At 44.4% G+C, this 16,285-nt stretch overlaps 1 protein-coding gene and 5 non-coding genes across 6 annotated transcripts in view; 5 read left to right on the forward strand and 1 right to left on the reverse strand.

The window, feature by feature from the left end:
* Positions 1–52: 52 nt before the first annotated feature.
* trnav-uac lies at positions 53–125 on the reverse strand. Its single transcript has one exon. It is a non-coding gene; the product is annotated as a tRNA-Val (tRNA).
* A 3,266-nt stretch (positions 126–3,391) lies between these two features.
* Positions 3,392–3,464, forward strand: trnav-uac. Its single transcript has one exon. It is a non-coding gene; the product is annotated as a tRNA-Val (tRNA).
* A 521-nt stretch (positions 3,465–3,985) lies between these two features.
* trnav-uac lies at positions 3,986–4,058 on the forward strand. The gene has a single exon. It is a non-coding gene; the product is annotated as a tRNA-Val (tRNA).
* A 2,158-nt stretch (positions 4,059–6,216) lies between these two features.
* trnav-uac lies at positions 6,217–6,289 on the forward strand. Its single transcript has one exon. It is a non-coding gene; the product is annotated as a tRNA-Val (tRNA).
* Positions 6,290–10,035: 3,746 nt separating this feature from the next.
* Positions 10,036–10,106, forward strand: trnav-uac. The gene has a single exon. It is a non-coding gene; the product is annotated as a tRNA-Val (tRNA).
* A 4,083-nt stretch (positions 10,107–14,189) lies between these two features.
* The window catches only part of LOC119890352 (nuclear receptor ROR-alpha A-like), a 53,819-nt gene continuing 51,723 nt past the window's right edge, over positions 14,190–16,285 (forward strand). Inside the window, exon 1 of the mRNA XM_038701593.1 lies at positions 14,190–14,311. Coding sequence (XP_038557521.1) covers positions 14,296–14,311 — 16 coding nt within the window. The 5' untranslated portion in view covers positions 14,190–14,295. The remainder of the gene's footprint in view (positions 14,312–16,285) is intronic.

Consider the following 16,285-nt stretch of genomic DNA (forward strand, 5'->3'; position numbering starts at 1 on the left):
GAAAATTCAGTTCAGCTTTCCTTTCTGATTCTACTTCAGATTAGATAACTGCTGGTTCCACTGGGGTTTGAACCCAGGACCTTCTGCGTGTAAAGCAGACGTGATGACCACTACACTATGGAACCTTGCTTATGTGGTAAGTCACTGTTGGAATAAAACACAGTGGGACTTCTGTGAGAGGCTTCTTTCTATCAATACTTATCGAGTCTCTGTATTTTTCAATCTGGACCAAAACCAACCACCAATATCGCTTTGAAATCCCCCACTCGCTTGACAAAAACATGAATTATACTTTGCAGAACACGGGGGCTGCAGTGACAGATGTGGTGGCTTTGACTGTTTCTGGCTGAACAAAAAGGATCTTGCTCTCTCTGCAGGGATCCTTTCCATAAAGTTGTGAGACATTTACAATAACGATCTGAGCCTGTCAGCCACAAAAACAAGCTCTTCAGTGGACGTAATTTGACGGGTGGCAAGGACGACTTTGATTACAGCTTCGATGCGCTGCGGCCGACTGCAGGTCGCTCGCTCAGTACTGGATCAGTTTCAAAAACTGTTGTTCGTCACTTGGACACATAGGAAAACAGGGTCTAGGGCCCCGTCCATACTACTGCGTTTTGGTTTTAAAACAGAGACCCTTTGCTATGTTTGCACCTCCCGTCCAGACTAAAATGGTGAAAATGAAGACTTAAAACGGAGAGGTTTGAAAATGCTGCCAACCCCGTTTTTCGTTTCAAAGCTCCAGTAGCATTTTAGTGAAGACGGGCAAAAACGGAGGACTTTAGAAACGATGACGCAGACGCTTATGTTTGGTTCTCAAGTCATGCAAAGCAGAAACATGATGCTACTGACAGAGTTTTTGACTTGGTATTTTTATTACAATATTCTGACTCACAGCCTACACTTGTACTGTGCACGTCTCCGTTTACTTTTCTTCGTCTGCAGTACTTTATTCTTTCGCCAAATCTTCTGTAACTACAGAACAGACCATCTGCTTCATGTTTACACCGGCAAACGCACGCCCAGTGTAGGTGAACGGCCACTAGATGTGCGTTTTCAGTTGTTTTAATATAGACGGAGATCAACTCTAAATCGCTGGCGTAGACGGAGATCGTATTCATTTTAAAACAGAACTTGTGTATGAAGGTGATGTTGAACAGTCTAGCAGTTCCTGTAAAAACTCTGCCTCCAGAGTTGCACAAGAAAACAACGTTTTCTTACCTCCAATAATCAAAAGTGTCTGATTGACTGAAAGTTATAATTAAATGTCCAGCTTGGATTGAATTTCACAACCTTACTGTTTCACCTGACTTGTTTTATATGAACTCCCCATGCTGCACTGCACTCTACATATTTTTACCATGCACAGTACCTTGCTGGTGCACTGTACTGTTTGTCATGTGCAGGGCTTTTTGCTCATGTCTGTGCACGCAGCTTTGAAAAGGCGCATCCATCGGGTCCATATGGGGGCCCCGAGGGCAGGAGGGGGATGGTGTGTGTGTGGAAGTATGTGTGTATGTGGTTTGGGGAGGCTGCACAGAAGGCTGAGCAGCATGTTTCTTTCTCACTATGGAGTCCAACTGGATCTCCAAGAGGCTCAAACCACCTATTTAATATATTTAATAAGCGCGGGAGGGGATGGTGTGATCTGTGTGGCGTTTATTTAGACTCAGTCCCACAGACACTGTCCTGCTGCCCCAAATACTCACTGGAGCACCATATGTGGACTCATCCGCCGCTGAAAATAGTCCCCAACAAATGCACTAGCAGCAGTGTTGTGTCGACAGGACAGGCGAAGAATGACTTCTTAAGCTTGGAGATCCAACGCTCCCAGATAAAAGCAAAGCGGGGACTCAGTGACCACAGACGCCTTTACAGCAGCGTGTTTGGTTGCCTGGTGGTACTTCCCCCGGCTCAGATACCTGACGAACACTGTGTTGGGAGCTGCTTCAGCAGCAGCGGTGTGTCGGTTGTGTTTGGCTGCTGGTGATAAGCTGCTGCTGTCTGAGGTGGCAGAGAACGTTACTGTGGTTAGACAGGAAACAACTAGCAGGAGACCACAGGAGTGTGTGTGTGTGTTTGTGTGTTTGTGTGTTTGTGTGTTTGTACTCCTATGAAAACCTTGTGCTATGAAAACCACTCATGAACTTCAGATTAGAGGCATTGTCTGCACAGTTGTAAAGGAATGGTTCTCTTGCTCGAACGTGAAGAAGCGTTTTACCCAATATGGTGAACTGTTCCTTTAAGAGGAATTAATTAATATATAATTTAATATTAAAATGTAATATTTATCTAAATTCTGGCATTTTAGACCACTGGGCCACACCAACGACCCATGACACTGAGTAGGAGTTTTAGTTTTTGCACGAAATTCTCTCTGGCTATATTCGGAACCACCTACTGCGTAGTATCGGCGACCGCAGTATGCAGCGCGTACTACATAATGCATACTGCGTTTCATAGCTGTATGCAGTATGAAACTGTTAGATCAGTTTATTTTGCAGTGTGCTTAGCCGTTTTCCGGACACAGTATGCGAGGTAGACTGGTCCGATCACTACAACAACAGGGTATTTTTGGCATACTGCAGATTTTCCTTTTGTTTGCATACTACATTTAGGCCAAATCAGTACGCACTGCTAGTACAGTAGCTGAGCTGTGGTGGTGGAGGGATACATTGCTGGTTGTGAGTCGGTTTGTCGCAGAGACAAAACACTGACAGTAAAGTTCATCCCTACTTGATTTATCTAATTTGGATGAAGCCTCACACAGTGTTGGCGTCGTCTGGAAATCATTTTACCCCTTTGAAATGTGACAGATTTTCTCTCATACAGTTGTTTTTTTCCGACTGCTAACCTGCATCAGTCAGAGCAGAAGCCACTTTTATAAAACGCCTCACACAGTCAGCGTTACCAACATGCATCTTGGCCAAACAGTTAATCTCACCTCCAAAACTCACTCAAAACACTTCATACATGTCTGAAAATAAACTCAGTTCTCACTCAGAAAGCAAACACTGTAACACTCTGACCTAAAAAACATAAAGCACAAACTTTAATCTTTGAAGTTTAAATTCTGTTTGTCAGTTGTTTACACAGTAACACTGAAACAGGAGCCACAATGACCACAATCTGTAATTCCTGTACCAACCTCCTGAAACAATTCTGCTAAAATACAAGCACATTTCCTGCTTTACACTCAGACTGCAGTTCAAACCCACGCCTTTCTTCCAAAACTACACACAATTCTCAATGCACATAGACGTTAACATAAAATTTAAGTACAGATATTCTGTTTTAAATGCGTTTTAAACAGCTCTCAATTCTTAAAATGTTTAATGTTCTGCAGTGGTGCTATATGTTTTTGCAGCCCGGTAGGTGATATGGTTGCAGAGGTTCCATAGTGTAGTGGTCATCACGTCTGCTTTACACGCAGAAGGACCTGGGTTCGATCCCCAGTGGAACCTGAACTTTGATAAATCTTACTGTCTGCAGATGTAGCTTTGACCCAAAAAACAATTGAGTTTCGACGTGTCCTGCCCTACTGTGCTGTGATTGGCTAGTTCTAGTCACTTGTGATTGGATGCTGGCAAAAAAACAACAACCCTATATGAAAGTGACAGTACAGAGGGGTGGTAAAACTAGTATCTTGACAACACTAGTTGGGGTTTCGATTCTTTGCTCCTCCTCTCCACGTGATATTATCGTAGACAACAAAAAAAAACACATGATTGATTTGGAAGTGGCTTGAAATGTGATTCTACTCAGATTTCTACATATTGTCTCAGACAGAGATCAGTTCTGAAACGCAGCTAAAACGCTAGTAGTGTGGTGTCATCACATCTGTTGCATATCAGATCAGAGCCACACATGGAGGTGGTTTGAAATGCGAGTATGCTCAGATTTCTGCAGATGCTTCTCAGTCCAGACGCTCTGGCTGCTTAAAAATCTTTATTTCAACATCTCTGTTGATATTTTTGGAGCAGGTGGTTCCATAGTGTAGTGGTCATCACGTCTGCTTTACACGCAGAAGGACCTGGGTTCAATCCCCAGTGGAACCATGACCTTGTTGTTTTGTGAAATCAACAAAGTTAGAATTTGGCATTGCCACTGTTGGTGTCCAAATTCCCCAGTTCTTGATCTAATCATGCATCTGTAGGATGTGCTGGACAAACAAGTTGTGTGCAAGCCAAATCTTTTTATTTTTTTATTTTTTTTATTTTTCTGCAATCAAAGCAATCTGACGGCGGGCCAAATATTATTGCTGACGGGCCGGTTCTGGCCCGCGGACCGCCTATTGCCGACCACTGACTTAGAGGATCTGCTAACGTCTTGGTTCCCTACATCACAGCACACCTTCAGGTGGTCATAGTGTTATCATAGTGCTTCGTACCGAAAGCGAGAGATTATCCACTGATCTCAGTGTTGATTCCTGGCTGCACGTGTTGAGGAGTCCTGGTTGGACCAGTAACTTGTGTTGTATGAATGATGAAAATGTTCCTGATTCTTTAGTTTAAAGGAGAACTCCACTGATTTTACACATGACAGTTTACCGGTCCTGGTTAGTCCTCCTCAGCCTGTAGAAATCGCTGAATAGGGTAATGATGATGTCACAGTGAGGTCGTTCCCCAGAGGAACCAGGGTTCTACTATAATCAGTTGAGGAGTCAACTGAGGCCTTGTTCAGACTTCTAGCCCGGACTTCTAGATGTGGTCATCACATCTGCTTTACACGCAGAAGGTCCTGCGTTCAATCCCCAGTAGAACCCCAACTTTGGTCTTACTGTCTGAAGATGCAGATGCAGCTTTGTACCCCAGGTGATGGGAACCAGCTCCTTCTTGTGCTGAGCGACTGCTCCACTAATCTCGGACTTGCGGTTTGATTCCTGGTTCCTCCTGTTCACGTACTGATGTGTCCTGGCTGGACCAGCGGTAGGAGGTGTTTTGCATAAAAGTGCTGTATGAATGATGATTTCCAAAAAATGCTCCTTATACTTCCTGATTTTGTTAAAGGAGAACTACATTTTCACACATGACTGTGTGTTAAGTCCTTTTACCTCCTCAGCCGGTAACAATTGTTGAACAGGGTAAAAATAGCCCTAATGATGTCATAATGATGTCATCAGAGTTATTTCCCCCAACTTTACGCAGGTGATATTTATTCGCTGTAAAGAGAAAAGGTCAAAACGTTGTGGTGATGCTATTTCCTGTCGTGATTCACACTCACGCCCAAAACTTTATTCAACACAGGTGCAGCTCAGTGACGCCAAATGGGGATAAAATATGCAGAAGTATAATAAAATGTACTGGATATATGAATCATTAATACATGCAGCTAACGCCATCTAAGATTCTCTCTGGTGTGGCTTTATTTAAACCATCTTCCCCGTGTTTCTGTCAGCAGCAGCAGTACTCGCTTCCTCTTGTCATTTTAAAACAAGTCACCAAGAGTTCACTCACATCTCTCTGTCTAATCCTTAAATCTCATTTTATCTCCTCCATCTTAAATCCTCATTTGCTGCTGCGGGCGACTGAAGGCAGCGAGAGGAAGGCGAGTTTTTTATTTTTATTTTTTGAGCTCCCCAATGAGCGGTGATGAAATGACTTTGGCGGCTGCTGCTAATGCGCTATAATTGGTACGAGGAGCCACTCGCTCCGAACAATTATAAGATGTAGGAGCTGTAATCTCTGCTGAGACTCCAAGGAAGACGGACTCTCTACCTCTTTGGTATTTTATGTCTTTCTGAGCTTTAAAACAGTTTTCAGACACAGTGAAGCAGCAGAGATTAGTTTCTGACAGCACTGGTTGTACCTGCTGCAGCCTGGAGGAGAGCTGGAGAGTCTTTCTGTATCTGCAGACTGACGCCTGACACAGCCTCAGCAGTTCTGCAAACATGTTCACACTGTTTGCCAGTAAAAAACATGATGAATGCATTTCCTTCCACAAAACATGTATAAAGGAGGCTTTTTATATTTATACCCTCTTCTTTCCTGACTCAGCTGTTGATCGAGCAGCGTCAGTCGTGTAAAATAAACAATTTCTGCAGCTAAAGTGGAAACACATTTCAGCAACTTTTAGAAAAAAATCTAAACTGTCGTTTAAGTAAGTATTTAGACCTTTGCCAAACCTTGCATTGATTATATGGAGAGATCTGTAAGTCAATCAGATGTAAATAGAAGACAGCAGACTCAATGGAAACCTTCTGCACACAACGGTAGAGGTTCCATAGTGTAGCGGTCATCACGTCTGCTTTACACGCAGAAGGTCCTGGGTTCAATCCCCAGTGGAACCACAACTTTACTGTCTGAAGTTGAAGTGGCTTTGTACCAGAAACAAAGGGAAATGTTACCTGTACTGAGCGACAGGTCGTCCGCTAATCTCAGCGTCAGTGCTTTGATTCCCAGCTCCTCCCGCCCACGTGCTCATGTGTCCTGGTTGGACCAGCAACTTGTGCTGAATGAGTCCCGAGGAAGTCCAAGTTACTAAAACTTTATGTTTATTGTTGTTTCTCACACTGAGTTAAGAGATCCGAGATGTGATTTATTAATGTCCCAGAGTTCACAGTGGATGTTAGAGCAAAAACTGTCAGTACGTCTCCACAATCACATTCGATGCACACATCTGGTTAAGTGTTTCTAAAGCTTGTAACGTTCCCAGGAGCTCAGTCCAGCTCAGAAATAACAAGGACTTTTCCAAGAGTGGTCTCTAGTGGCCCAGCTGAAGCCCGGACTTGAACCCAGACAGTATCAGTGAGGAAGATTAAAGATGGCAGCTCACAGATGCGACCTATCCGACCAAATCCATGTATCCAAGACTTGAAGCTCTAAATCCTGTTACGGTGTTTAAATGAAAACCAAAGAGCTGCTTTCCTCACCTCCAACTAGAAAAAGTACCCTGCCCCCCCACATGGGGGATTTCCTACTTGTGAACTCATATGAAAAAATCCCAACTTCTTGAGTAGCAGCTGAATGATGGCAGCACACAACAATAAACAATAAATACTAGTATCAAATACTGAAGCTTGTTCTGCAGGGCTCAACGTTAAACTTCTTTGCAACTGGGCCAGTGGGTTTGAAACTTATTGGCCCTCCCTCCAAAAGTTATTTATCAGTGTCACAACAAAACCAAAGACTTATAAGTTGTTATTCTTTTATTCTTTTAACATGTTTAATTGTTTATTAAATACATCCTGAATATAAAAAAACTAAACAAAATGTAATCATAGTTAACGTTATAAAAACAAAAAGGTTAACAAAACAATTTACTTCTGTCTGCGTGGTTTTCAGACCCAGAGGCTGCCACTTGATACAGATTAGAGAACATTAGAGACCGTTATTGTCGAGCTCTGGCATGTAACTTGATGTAGAAATGTTTTGTCAGGGTTATTAGGTAGCTGGTTACAGTAAACAATCTCTGAAAGTCATCTTCTTTACCCAAACGTTGTTCAGGAAAATGTTAAAAATGCCAAGAAATGTAAAAACATTTGGAAATATAGCTTCCTACAACTTTTGCTGACTTCTGAGGAATACAAACTGATGTAGCTAGAAGGATACACAGTTAACGATATATATGGGGCACATGGCCGGTGTTGTCGGGGTAGGTTTTGGTGCTCCTCCTTGGGGGGGCTGGGCCCCCGTCCGGGGATGAGATCGGCCTCCGGGGCTGCTGGCTCTGCCTGCACTCTGGGGAGGGATGCCTCTGGCTGGGCTGGGGGACCGTTGGCCTGGTTCTCCCGCGTTATCGCTCCCTGGCGGCGGGGAGCTTCCCGGCACGGCTTTCTGCTGTTCTTCCTTGGGGCGGGGTACAGCTTCCCCCTGGACATGCGGTCTTGGGTCCTTTGCGCTTTTGGGGGGCGCAGGGTACCCTGGCTTCTGGGGGTGGGGGTCTCTGCGCGGGTTGATCCGATTGCGGTTTGGTGGGCTGCGGTGGGATTGTGGGGCGATTGTCGATGCATCTTGATGCATTGTGTTTTTCCCTGGGCAGGGTCTCTGAATGGCTGCTGGGCGTTTAGTTTGTGCATTGGAGTCGGGGGGGGGCATTTCCTCGTTGGCTTGGAGGGACCAGTTTGCGTCCCTGTTTTGCTTCGTTGGCCTCGGATCCGTGCTTCCCCATTTCTCTGTCGGCCAGTTGTCGGACCCCTCTGGATACTGAGGTATATAGTTAGTTTTCGGGATGTGCAGTGTGGGCAGGGCTGTGCTCCGGTTTGTTCTGGGTTTGTGCCTGGAGTCCTCGGCCCTTGACGGGTGGGTGGGTTGTTGGCGGCATGCAGCTGAGCTGGTTGATTTTGACTCGTTGCTGTTTTGGCTGGTGTTGCACGGTGGCCTGGTGGCCTGCTGGGCATGGGAGATGTCGGCTGGCGCCGGCGGCCTTAGTTTTTCCGGCGGTTGGTGGGGGCGGCGGACTTTTATTGGCAGATGCACGGTGACCTGCGCGGCGCGTTTGCTGCCGGGCTGGGACTTGCTGCTGGTGTTTCTCTCCGCTGGCTTTCGCTGTTGTGTTCTGGCGATCTCTCTCTCTCTCGTTTGCCGACCTCTCACGCAGGATTCGCGGGGGGCTGCTGGGCATTGGGTGTCGCCGTTCTCGCGCAGTGCGCGTGTTGGGCTCGTCACTTGTGCATTGGTGTTGATGATTGCGTGGCATTTGGGCGTTTTGGTTGTTCGCTGTGCGGCGGTGGGGTGGTGATTCGGGGGGAGCACTGGTCTATGTTGTGTGCGCGCAGCGGTCGGTCGGGCACTGCCCTCCCGCGGGTTACGTCTCTTGCGTTCCATCTGCATTGTGTTGTCAACTGGCATTTGGATGGTCGTATTTATATGTATAAATTTTTATTATTTTATTTTTTATTATTTTATTTTATTTTTTGTGGGGGGCGTCTGTTGGTTGGGTCGGGGTCTTCTACATTTGCATCGCGGTGCATCTGAGAGTCTTTTATTTTTTTTTCTTTCTCCCACCCCTATTGGCTACTGGGGTTCTTGCCTGCCTGTTGCTGGGGTCGGTGTGGCACAGTCGTGGCGTCCTACTCTCACTAACAACTACATTCTTTAACAGGCTTATGCGCACACACATGTACACACACACACACACACACACAGACACAAACAAATTTAGGTTGTCCCTGGTAGAATTATTCCTGATGCTTTTCTTTCACTTACTTATTTAAATTAATTATTATTCCAGCTCTCGTGGCTGTGCTGTGTTGCTTATTTAGTGTGTGTGACTGTTTCTTGTTTTCATTTCTCTCTTAGTTGTCTTACTATGTCAGCTGTTTATTGCTGCTGTTCGGCTGGTTGTCTTTTACTATTATTATTATTTTTATTGTTTTTTTGTTTGTGTTTGTTTGTTGTTGTTGTTTTTCTCCTCCCCAAGCCCCCTCTCTGTTCTATTGCAGTTTTCGTTGCTTTCTGCAATTGGTGTTTCCCTCTGCTTTTCCCTGTTGTCCCCACCTTCCATCCCCCTTCTCTTACAGGTCTTGTCCTTTCTCTGTGCTGTCTGTTTGTGCCCCCCCATCCCCGTGTCTGCCCCCCTGTCCGGCCCGGTGACAAATCAATACATAATTAAATAAATAATAAAACAGACAAAGGAGTATTTTAATACTCTCTTGTTAAAGTAAAATCTGTCTGGCACAATATGGTATCCAGCTCATCATACTCTATTTAGCATATTTATCACTTGGTTTGAATAAAATGGCCGTCCTTCTAATTAACACCAAGTGCGCTGCTGACAGGATGGAGGGGAGACTGTGATTCTTTCTGCTGAATCATTAATAGCTGTAAGCATGTAGGCCGACTGTGAAAGTATCAGGCATGTTTGTCTTATTATTATTATAATAATAATTATTATTATCATATGACATTTTGCTACAATTATACCCTTCTGCGGCTGTGTTTGCGACCTGACCTTTTTCTTTTCTCCATGAGAGGGAAGAATTTAGAAAGTTGCGTGGTGCTGCGGGGAGCCCCCAGCTGCAGTCGTGCATGGATCACACATAATATGTTCAATGTTAATATGTACATGTTCATGTAGGCCAGCAGGAACGGTAGAGGTTCCATAGTGTAGTGGTCATCATCTGCTTTACACGCAGAAGGTCCTGGGTTCAATCCCCAGTGGAACCAGAACTTTACTGTCTGAAGTTGAAGTGGCTTTGTACCAGAAACAAAGGGAAATGTTACCTGTACTGAGCGACAGGTCGTCCGCTAATCTCAGCGTCGGTGCTTTGATTCCCAGCTCCTCCCGCCCACGTGCTCATGTGTCCTGGTTGGACCAGCAACTTGTGCTGAATGAGTCCCTGAGGAAGTCCAAGTTACTAAAACTTTATGTTTATTGTTGTTTCTCACACTGAGTTAAGAGATCCGAGATGTGATTTATTAATGTCCCAGAGTTCACAGTGGATGTTAGAGCAAAAACTGTCAGTACGTCTCCACAATCACATTCGATGCACACATCTGGTTAAGTGTTTCTAAAGCTTGTAACGTTCCCAGGAGCTCAGTCCAGCTCAAAAATAACAAGGACTTTTCCAAGAGTGGTCTCTAGTGGCCCAGCTGAAGCCCGGACTTGAACCCAGACAGTATCAGTGAGGAAGATTAAAGATGGCAGCTCACAGATGCGACCTATCCGACCAAATCCATGTATCCAAGACTTGAAGCTCTAAATCCTGTTATGGTGTTTAAATGAAAACCAAAGAGCTGCTTTCCTTTTGTGATTATGGGCTACTGCATGTAGAATTTATCGGGAGCCAAGTCAGTTGGTTCTGTTTGAAATGAAATGACATCAGTGTGCAAAACGTGAACGACTCTAAACTCGTTCTGAAGTCACGGTACGGCACATCCGCTCGATCCAGTCCTCTTTCCTTGACACACTGAGGAGCTGGATCAGTCAGGATATATACTGTGTATTCTCTACTTGTGATTAGACTTTTAACGCAAATTTATTATATTACCAAGTTTGACCTCAGCTTCCTCCTGTAATTCCAGCGCAGGCCCATCTCGATTGTTGGAGATCAAGCCACCTTCGAGGGGAACTATTGTCACAAGCGTTCATGAATTGTATGGCAGTAAAACGGCAAAGAGGGCGGACATTACTTTGTAACTGTTCTTTATGTGGTTGTCTGCCAATTAAAGGCTCGTGCAGGCTACACAACAACTTGCCGTCTTGTGACGGGATTCTTGAATTCGTTCACACCACATGACTGCGTCGGGGAGCCGTTTTGATGCGTTGTTGAGTAGTTCACACATAACAACTGGCGACCGCCGATCGAGCGGCCGAGCGGCAAATCTGGCTTCAAATCCTGTAGTGTGAACCAGGCTTTAGGCTGCAATTCATTAAGACAATGCTGAGCCCTTCTTGAGGCTTTGTTACTCAGCATATTGAGAGATTCTAATTCTAATCTATTTTAAATCATCAAAACTTAGCTGAGAGGACAAGTTTATCATCATTTCTTTACTCCAACACAACACATGCATTTGTTTTTTACTCTCGGCTTGTTATTGTCAGTAACGTGATTACATTTTTTAATCGATTGACACCACTTATAAATATATATTTATATGTATTTACAAGATTGACAACCACATGAAGAGATCTGTCTCCTCTGCGCTGTCTTCAGGTCGTCCCGTCACTCGTGTTTGAGCGTTGGTTCAGTTGATCTCTGTAATCTGACAACAGATCACTGAAGAGCTCCAGCTGTGAAAGAAAGCTGAAAGTGGAGGCACGCTGTGGTTGAAGAGGGAAACCTCTGAAGTTATATGAAACAAACAGAACAAAAATAAATCAAAGAGGCTTTTTTGGAAATTAAAATAGAAAACATGTACGTGCAGGTGTAGTTGAATGAAATGACAGTTTCACATTAGGATAAAACCAGAAAAGGTTTTTATTGCTGACTCCAGAAATGACGTTTTCTCTCCAGCTGCAGGGAGGTTAAGCTGTTGTGCTCCGTGTCCACGTCGCTTTCAACGAAATAAACAAGTCTGGTATCTAGTAGTTTTTTAAATCATCACAGTCCTCTTGTTTCTTTGGGACAGAGACATTTTAATAGAAGTGCACCTGGAATAACTTCATATGTTCAGATTCACACTGAACCGAAATACACAGACAGCAGAGTAAGAAGCACATGAGCAGGGAGTGTTTGTGTGTGTGGACTGAAGGACTGGAAAGACAAAAGACAGATTAAACCTGGTGTTTGTAATAACTCTCTGTAGTGGAGTTCAGTTGGATTTACTCGAGCTCAGCTGCAGTCGGTTGTCTGAGCTGTTCCTCCGTCCCAGAGAGCTCTTTCTTCAGCATCCTCGAGGCTCAGCTCGCTGCCTTCCTGTCCTCCATCCATCACGGCCCTGAGGGATCCACTCACCATGTTGCCTGCTTCTTCATGTTAATGCCTCCTCTCGCTGCCGCAGCGTCCACCCGGTCCAACCCTTCAGGGAGGCAGCTTCTACGTCCCTCATGTGTTTCCTTATGTTGCTGCCTTCTGCTCAGCTCAACTGATGAATTATGGAGGAGAGCAGGATGACAGAAACGCCCGAGTATATGTTGAGTGCACACTCAATGTTTGATTGGATTTAGAATGCGACTGTAAAATACAACTGTAAATCCTTCTACAGCCATGCTAACGGCTCTGTGAGGCTGCACTTCAGCATCAGCATGCGAACAAGGACAACGCTAACATGCTCATGTTTGGGAGGTATAATGTTTACCACGTTCACCATCTTAGGCTGCGGTGGAAAAGTCTTTTTTGCTCAGGAAGGTTCCTCACTGAGAGAAGTGACCCCGAAGTCTTTCAGTGGCAGCCATGATAAGAGCTGGTCGAATTCTCTAAACGCTTCCTTATCTCCTTTAGCATTGGGTACACCGGACCGTCCTTTACCAAAGGAAAGGAGAGAATACCGTCCCACAATTCCTTGCGGCAGCAACACTTAAAGCGCTGCACGTTCTTAAACTCTAAACCATAAAACCCATTGAGCACATTTAGCAAAGTGCTGCTATCCAGACGCACATTATGATTCCTGAACGAGACTCTCACAGTTTCCTTCTTTCTTTTGGCTTCGCTGTAATCTGAAGCTCCTTCGGCACCGTTTTATGTGTCCGAATGCTGAAATAAGCTATAAAGTGTTGTATTAGAATTTTCTACAATAAAAAAAGAAACCCCGACCATGACGGATAAAGGATGTGGATCAAGTTACCTCTGGCTGTTAAGCCTTTTCTCTCTGATGCCATAACTCTCTAATACATGTCTTGACCTGAGACCTACATGCGAGCTGGTAAAATGCTCAAAGTGAGGAGAATGTCGCAGCGTGGAGGCTCACGTTATGTATTTCCAGCCTTCAGCAATATCATTAATTATTTTACTTCAGATGCCGACACCCTCGCCTTAATAAAGGCAATGATCAAGCTGTCGACCTCTCCAGTAAATGTAATGTATTATTTCAGTGTCTCCCACACGTGGATTTATTTGTGGCGACCTGCCACGTTATCAACGCTGACCGCCACTGATTGATTTTCGATTATAGTTTTTTTTTTATGGGCTGTGGGTAAAATCGTATTTTATCACAGAGCTGCACGTTAAGATTCATGTTGTTCCATTATCTGGTCACTGCTACCCTACAGGCCTTTCTGCTATCTTCATTATGAAGCTAATATTCCACCGTGTTGTCCACCTGTAGACGGCCTGCATTAAAACAGCAGGGGGCGCAGTGTCAGAGAGGCGCTGTTTGTAGTGTGGACACTGTAGTTTCATCACGGCAGGTCACGTCAGTAACATCCGCCGCCGCATCATCACGTCGCCTAGAAAAGGGTCCTTCTGAATTCTCCTTCACATCTTTCCTTGACCTCATGACATTTTCCATCGAGGTCGAGGAAAGGTGGTTAGGAAAGGAGGTTTTATTTGACTTTTCGACCGCAGTCTTGTTACAACCTGACTCATAAAACACCGTTTTCAGACAAAGTGGAATCAGGAGTGTAGGGTGGGCATGAGTTGCCTGCAGGGAAGGAGAGAGGGAGGGTGTGGGAAGTTTACAGGTGTTCCCAGGTGGCACTGATGATCCCCTGCCCAATCAACAGGTAACTGAAAAACAAGCAGACAGAAGACAGATTGGCAGGAAGGGCAGGGGAAAGCACCGTTCAGCTGAGGCTGATGGGAATGTCATTAGTTTTGCAGGTATTTGGTGATAAAACAAAGTTTATAGAGGGGAAATCTTAAGGATTATCAAAGTCAGTGGGTTTCATCTTCTCTGTGAACCAGATTTCAAGGCCATGAAACAGCTGCTGAGATATTTCAACCAACATTGGCGTCCCTAGAGCCACGCCGCTACGATGCTAAAAGCATCAGGTCAGTATTAAGAGCTGCCCTGCTGCATGTTTCTGTGTGGATGTTACCAGTATGCAGAGAAAAAGTCAGATAAAAAGAGGCAGGCTCTCTCGTGTCTCTTACGAACCTGAAGATTATACTCAGCTGTGGCTGGACTGGCATACAACAAAGTATTTCATTTCCTGATTGATGAGGTTCTGTGCTTTTTCTTATTCAAGCACCGATTGCTTGTTGAAGTTTGATCGCAGAGAACAGGGGAGTCGTTAACTGTGGCTTTTCCTCCATTTCATTTAAATACATTTGCATTTTAAATCTGAACCTGTTCCCCACATCCCATAGGTGGGCCCCTGAGGGGTCTTTGAGCAGCAGGTTCGGTTCACAGTGAATGAAGCCATGTTTGAGTCTGAATGTGTGAATGGGGTGTGCGTTTTGTTGTATTGTATTATTTAATAAGGTTTCTCTCCAGCTGGAGCTTCTCCTCTTCTTACCGACAGCTAACTATAACCGATCAGCTCCAAGTCTCCAATGTTCTTCTCCTTCTACTTCTTCTATTTTTTTTTCTGTGTTCTTTTGGAATAAATGCAAGAAAAAGAAAAGTTGTTGTAATACAAAATGAATTTATATGTTCATATAAAAATTATTTTGTTTTTAAATCTCATGAACTTTCACCTCTGCGATCTCGTCTGTAGTCTCCAGTAGAAGGTGCTGCATCTAATTAGTTTTAGGTTTATGTCAGACAAACATCTGAACGTGTCGGTGCATCGTTTGCCCCACATAGTGAATCCTCTCTGACAGTCAGAGTCGTGGCCTCTCCTCAGTGAGGCGTTGAATATTTCAGCAGTGAGCTGCAGGTTCTGGGTCAGTGTGTCAGTGGGTGATCTGCTTTGACAGAGAAACTGAAACCGAGGAGCGAGGAGGAGGAGGAGGAGGAGGAGGAAAGGGAAGTTCACTGAGTAAATCACCATTTGCTCGTCGCAGAGCAGCTTTAATGGCGATGTTACTGACAGACATTGTTACAATCTGTAAAACAGGAGTCGACATAATTATGACACAATGCAGCCACATGTGCACATAATGTGGTCTGTTGTTTGTGCAGCTGCAAATTCTGATATGTAGAAGCTTTAAAAATCTCTGTTGGCTGTGTTAGATAGTGGCAGTTTAGTGCAGGTTACCACTACCTGCTCCGTGTTCCTGTCCCATGGGGGTGGTTGGGGGTGGGGTGCATAAAGCCTGTACGACAAAAAGAAACGCATACGGGCCACAGAGAGACTCAGTGTCTACAAAGAGAAGCAAAACGACCACAGAGAGACTCAGTGTCTACAAAGAGAAGCAAAACGACCACAGAGAGACTCAGTGTCAGTCTACAGTGGCAAGGCAAGTTTATTTGTATAGCACATTTCAACAAGGCAATTTCAAGTGCTTTACATAAAATTGATATACAATTCAGGACTGAGTGCATTACTACACCAAGATTTGTGGCTTGGTTTGTGGTTTTTAACATTACCAACTGAAGCTGAGCACTGACTTTCTATCATTCTTCCTTGGTTTCAAAAACAATGACTTCAGTTTTATCTTTGTTAAACTGAAGAGAATTCTGGCACATCCAATTTGTTCAATACAGCCACTCAGCGCTTGTATGGGATCATAGTCCCCTGGTGTGACGGTTATGTAAATCTGTTTGTCATCTGCATAATTATGGAAACAAATTTTGTTGTGTATATGTTAAACAGAAGAGGCCCCAGAATGGAGCCTTGGGGAACTCCATAAGTCATTTTTAGTAGCTCAGATGTATGATTAATAATGGACACAACATAGTCCCTGTCCATTAAGTCGAATGCAGCACTGAGATCCAAAAAACATTACGACTGAAATTCTGCCACTGTCAGTGTTTAAATGGATGTCATTGAAGACCTTAACAAGAGCCGTCTCAGTGCTGTGGTGTGCTCAAAGAGATGGAAAACAATCACAGAGAGACTCAAAGTTTCCGTTTTGTCA

This window comes from Micropterus salmoides, unplaced genomic scaffold (genome assembly GCF_014851395.1).
Source record: "Micropterus salmoides isolate LMB-PRFRI ecotype aquatic unplaced genomic scaffold, ASM1485139v1 Ms_hic_scaffold_6, whole genome shotgun sequence".
NCBI lineage: Eukaryota > Metazoa > Chordata > Actinopteri > Centrarchiformes > Centrarchidae > Micropterus > Micropterus salmoides.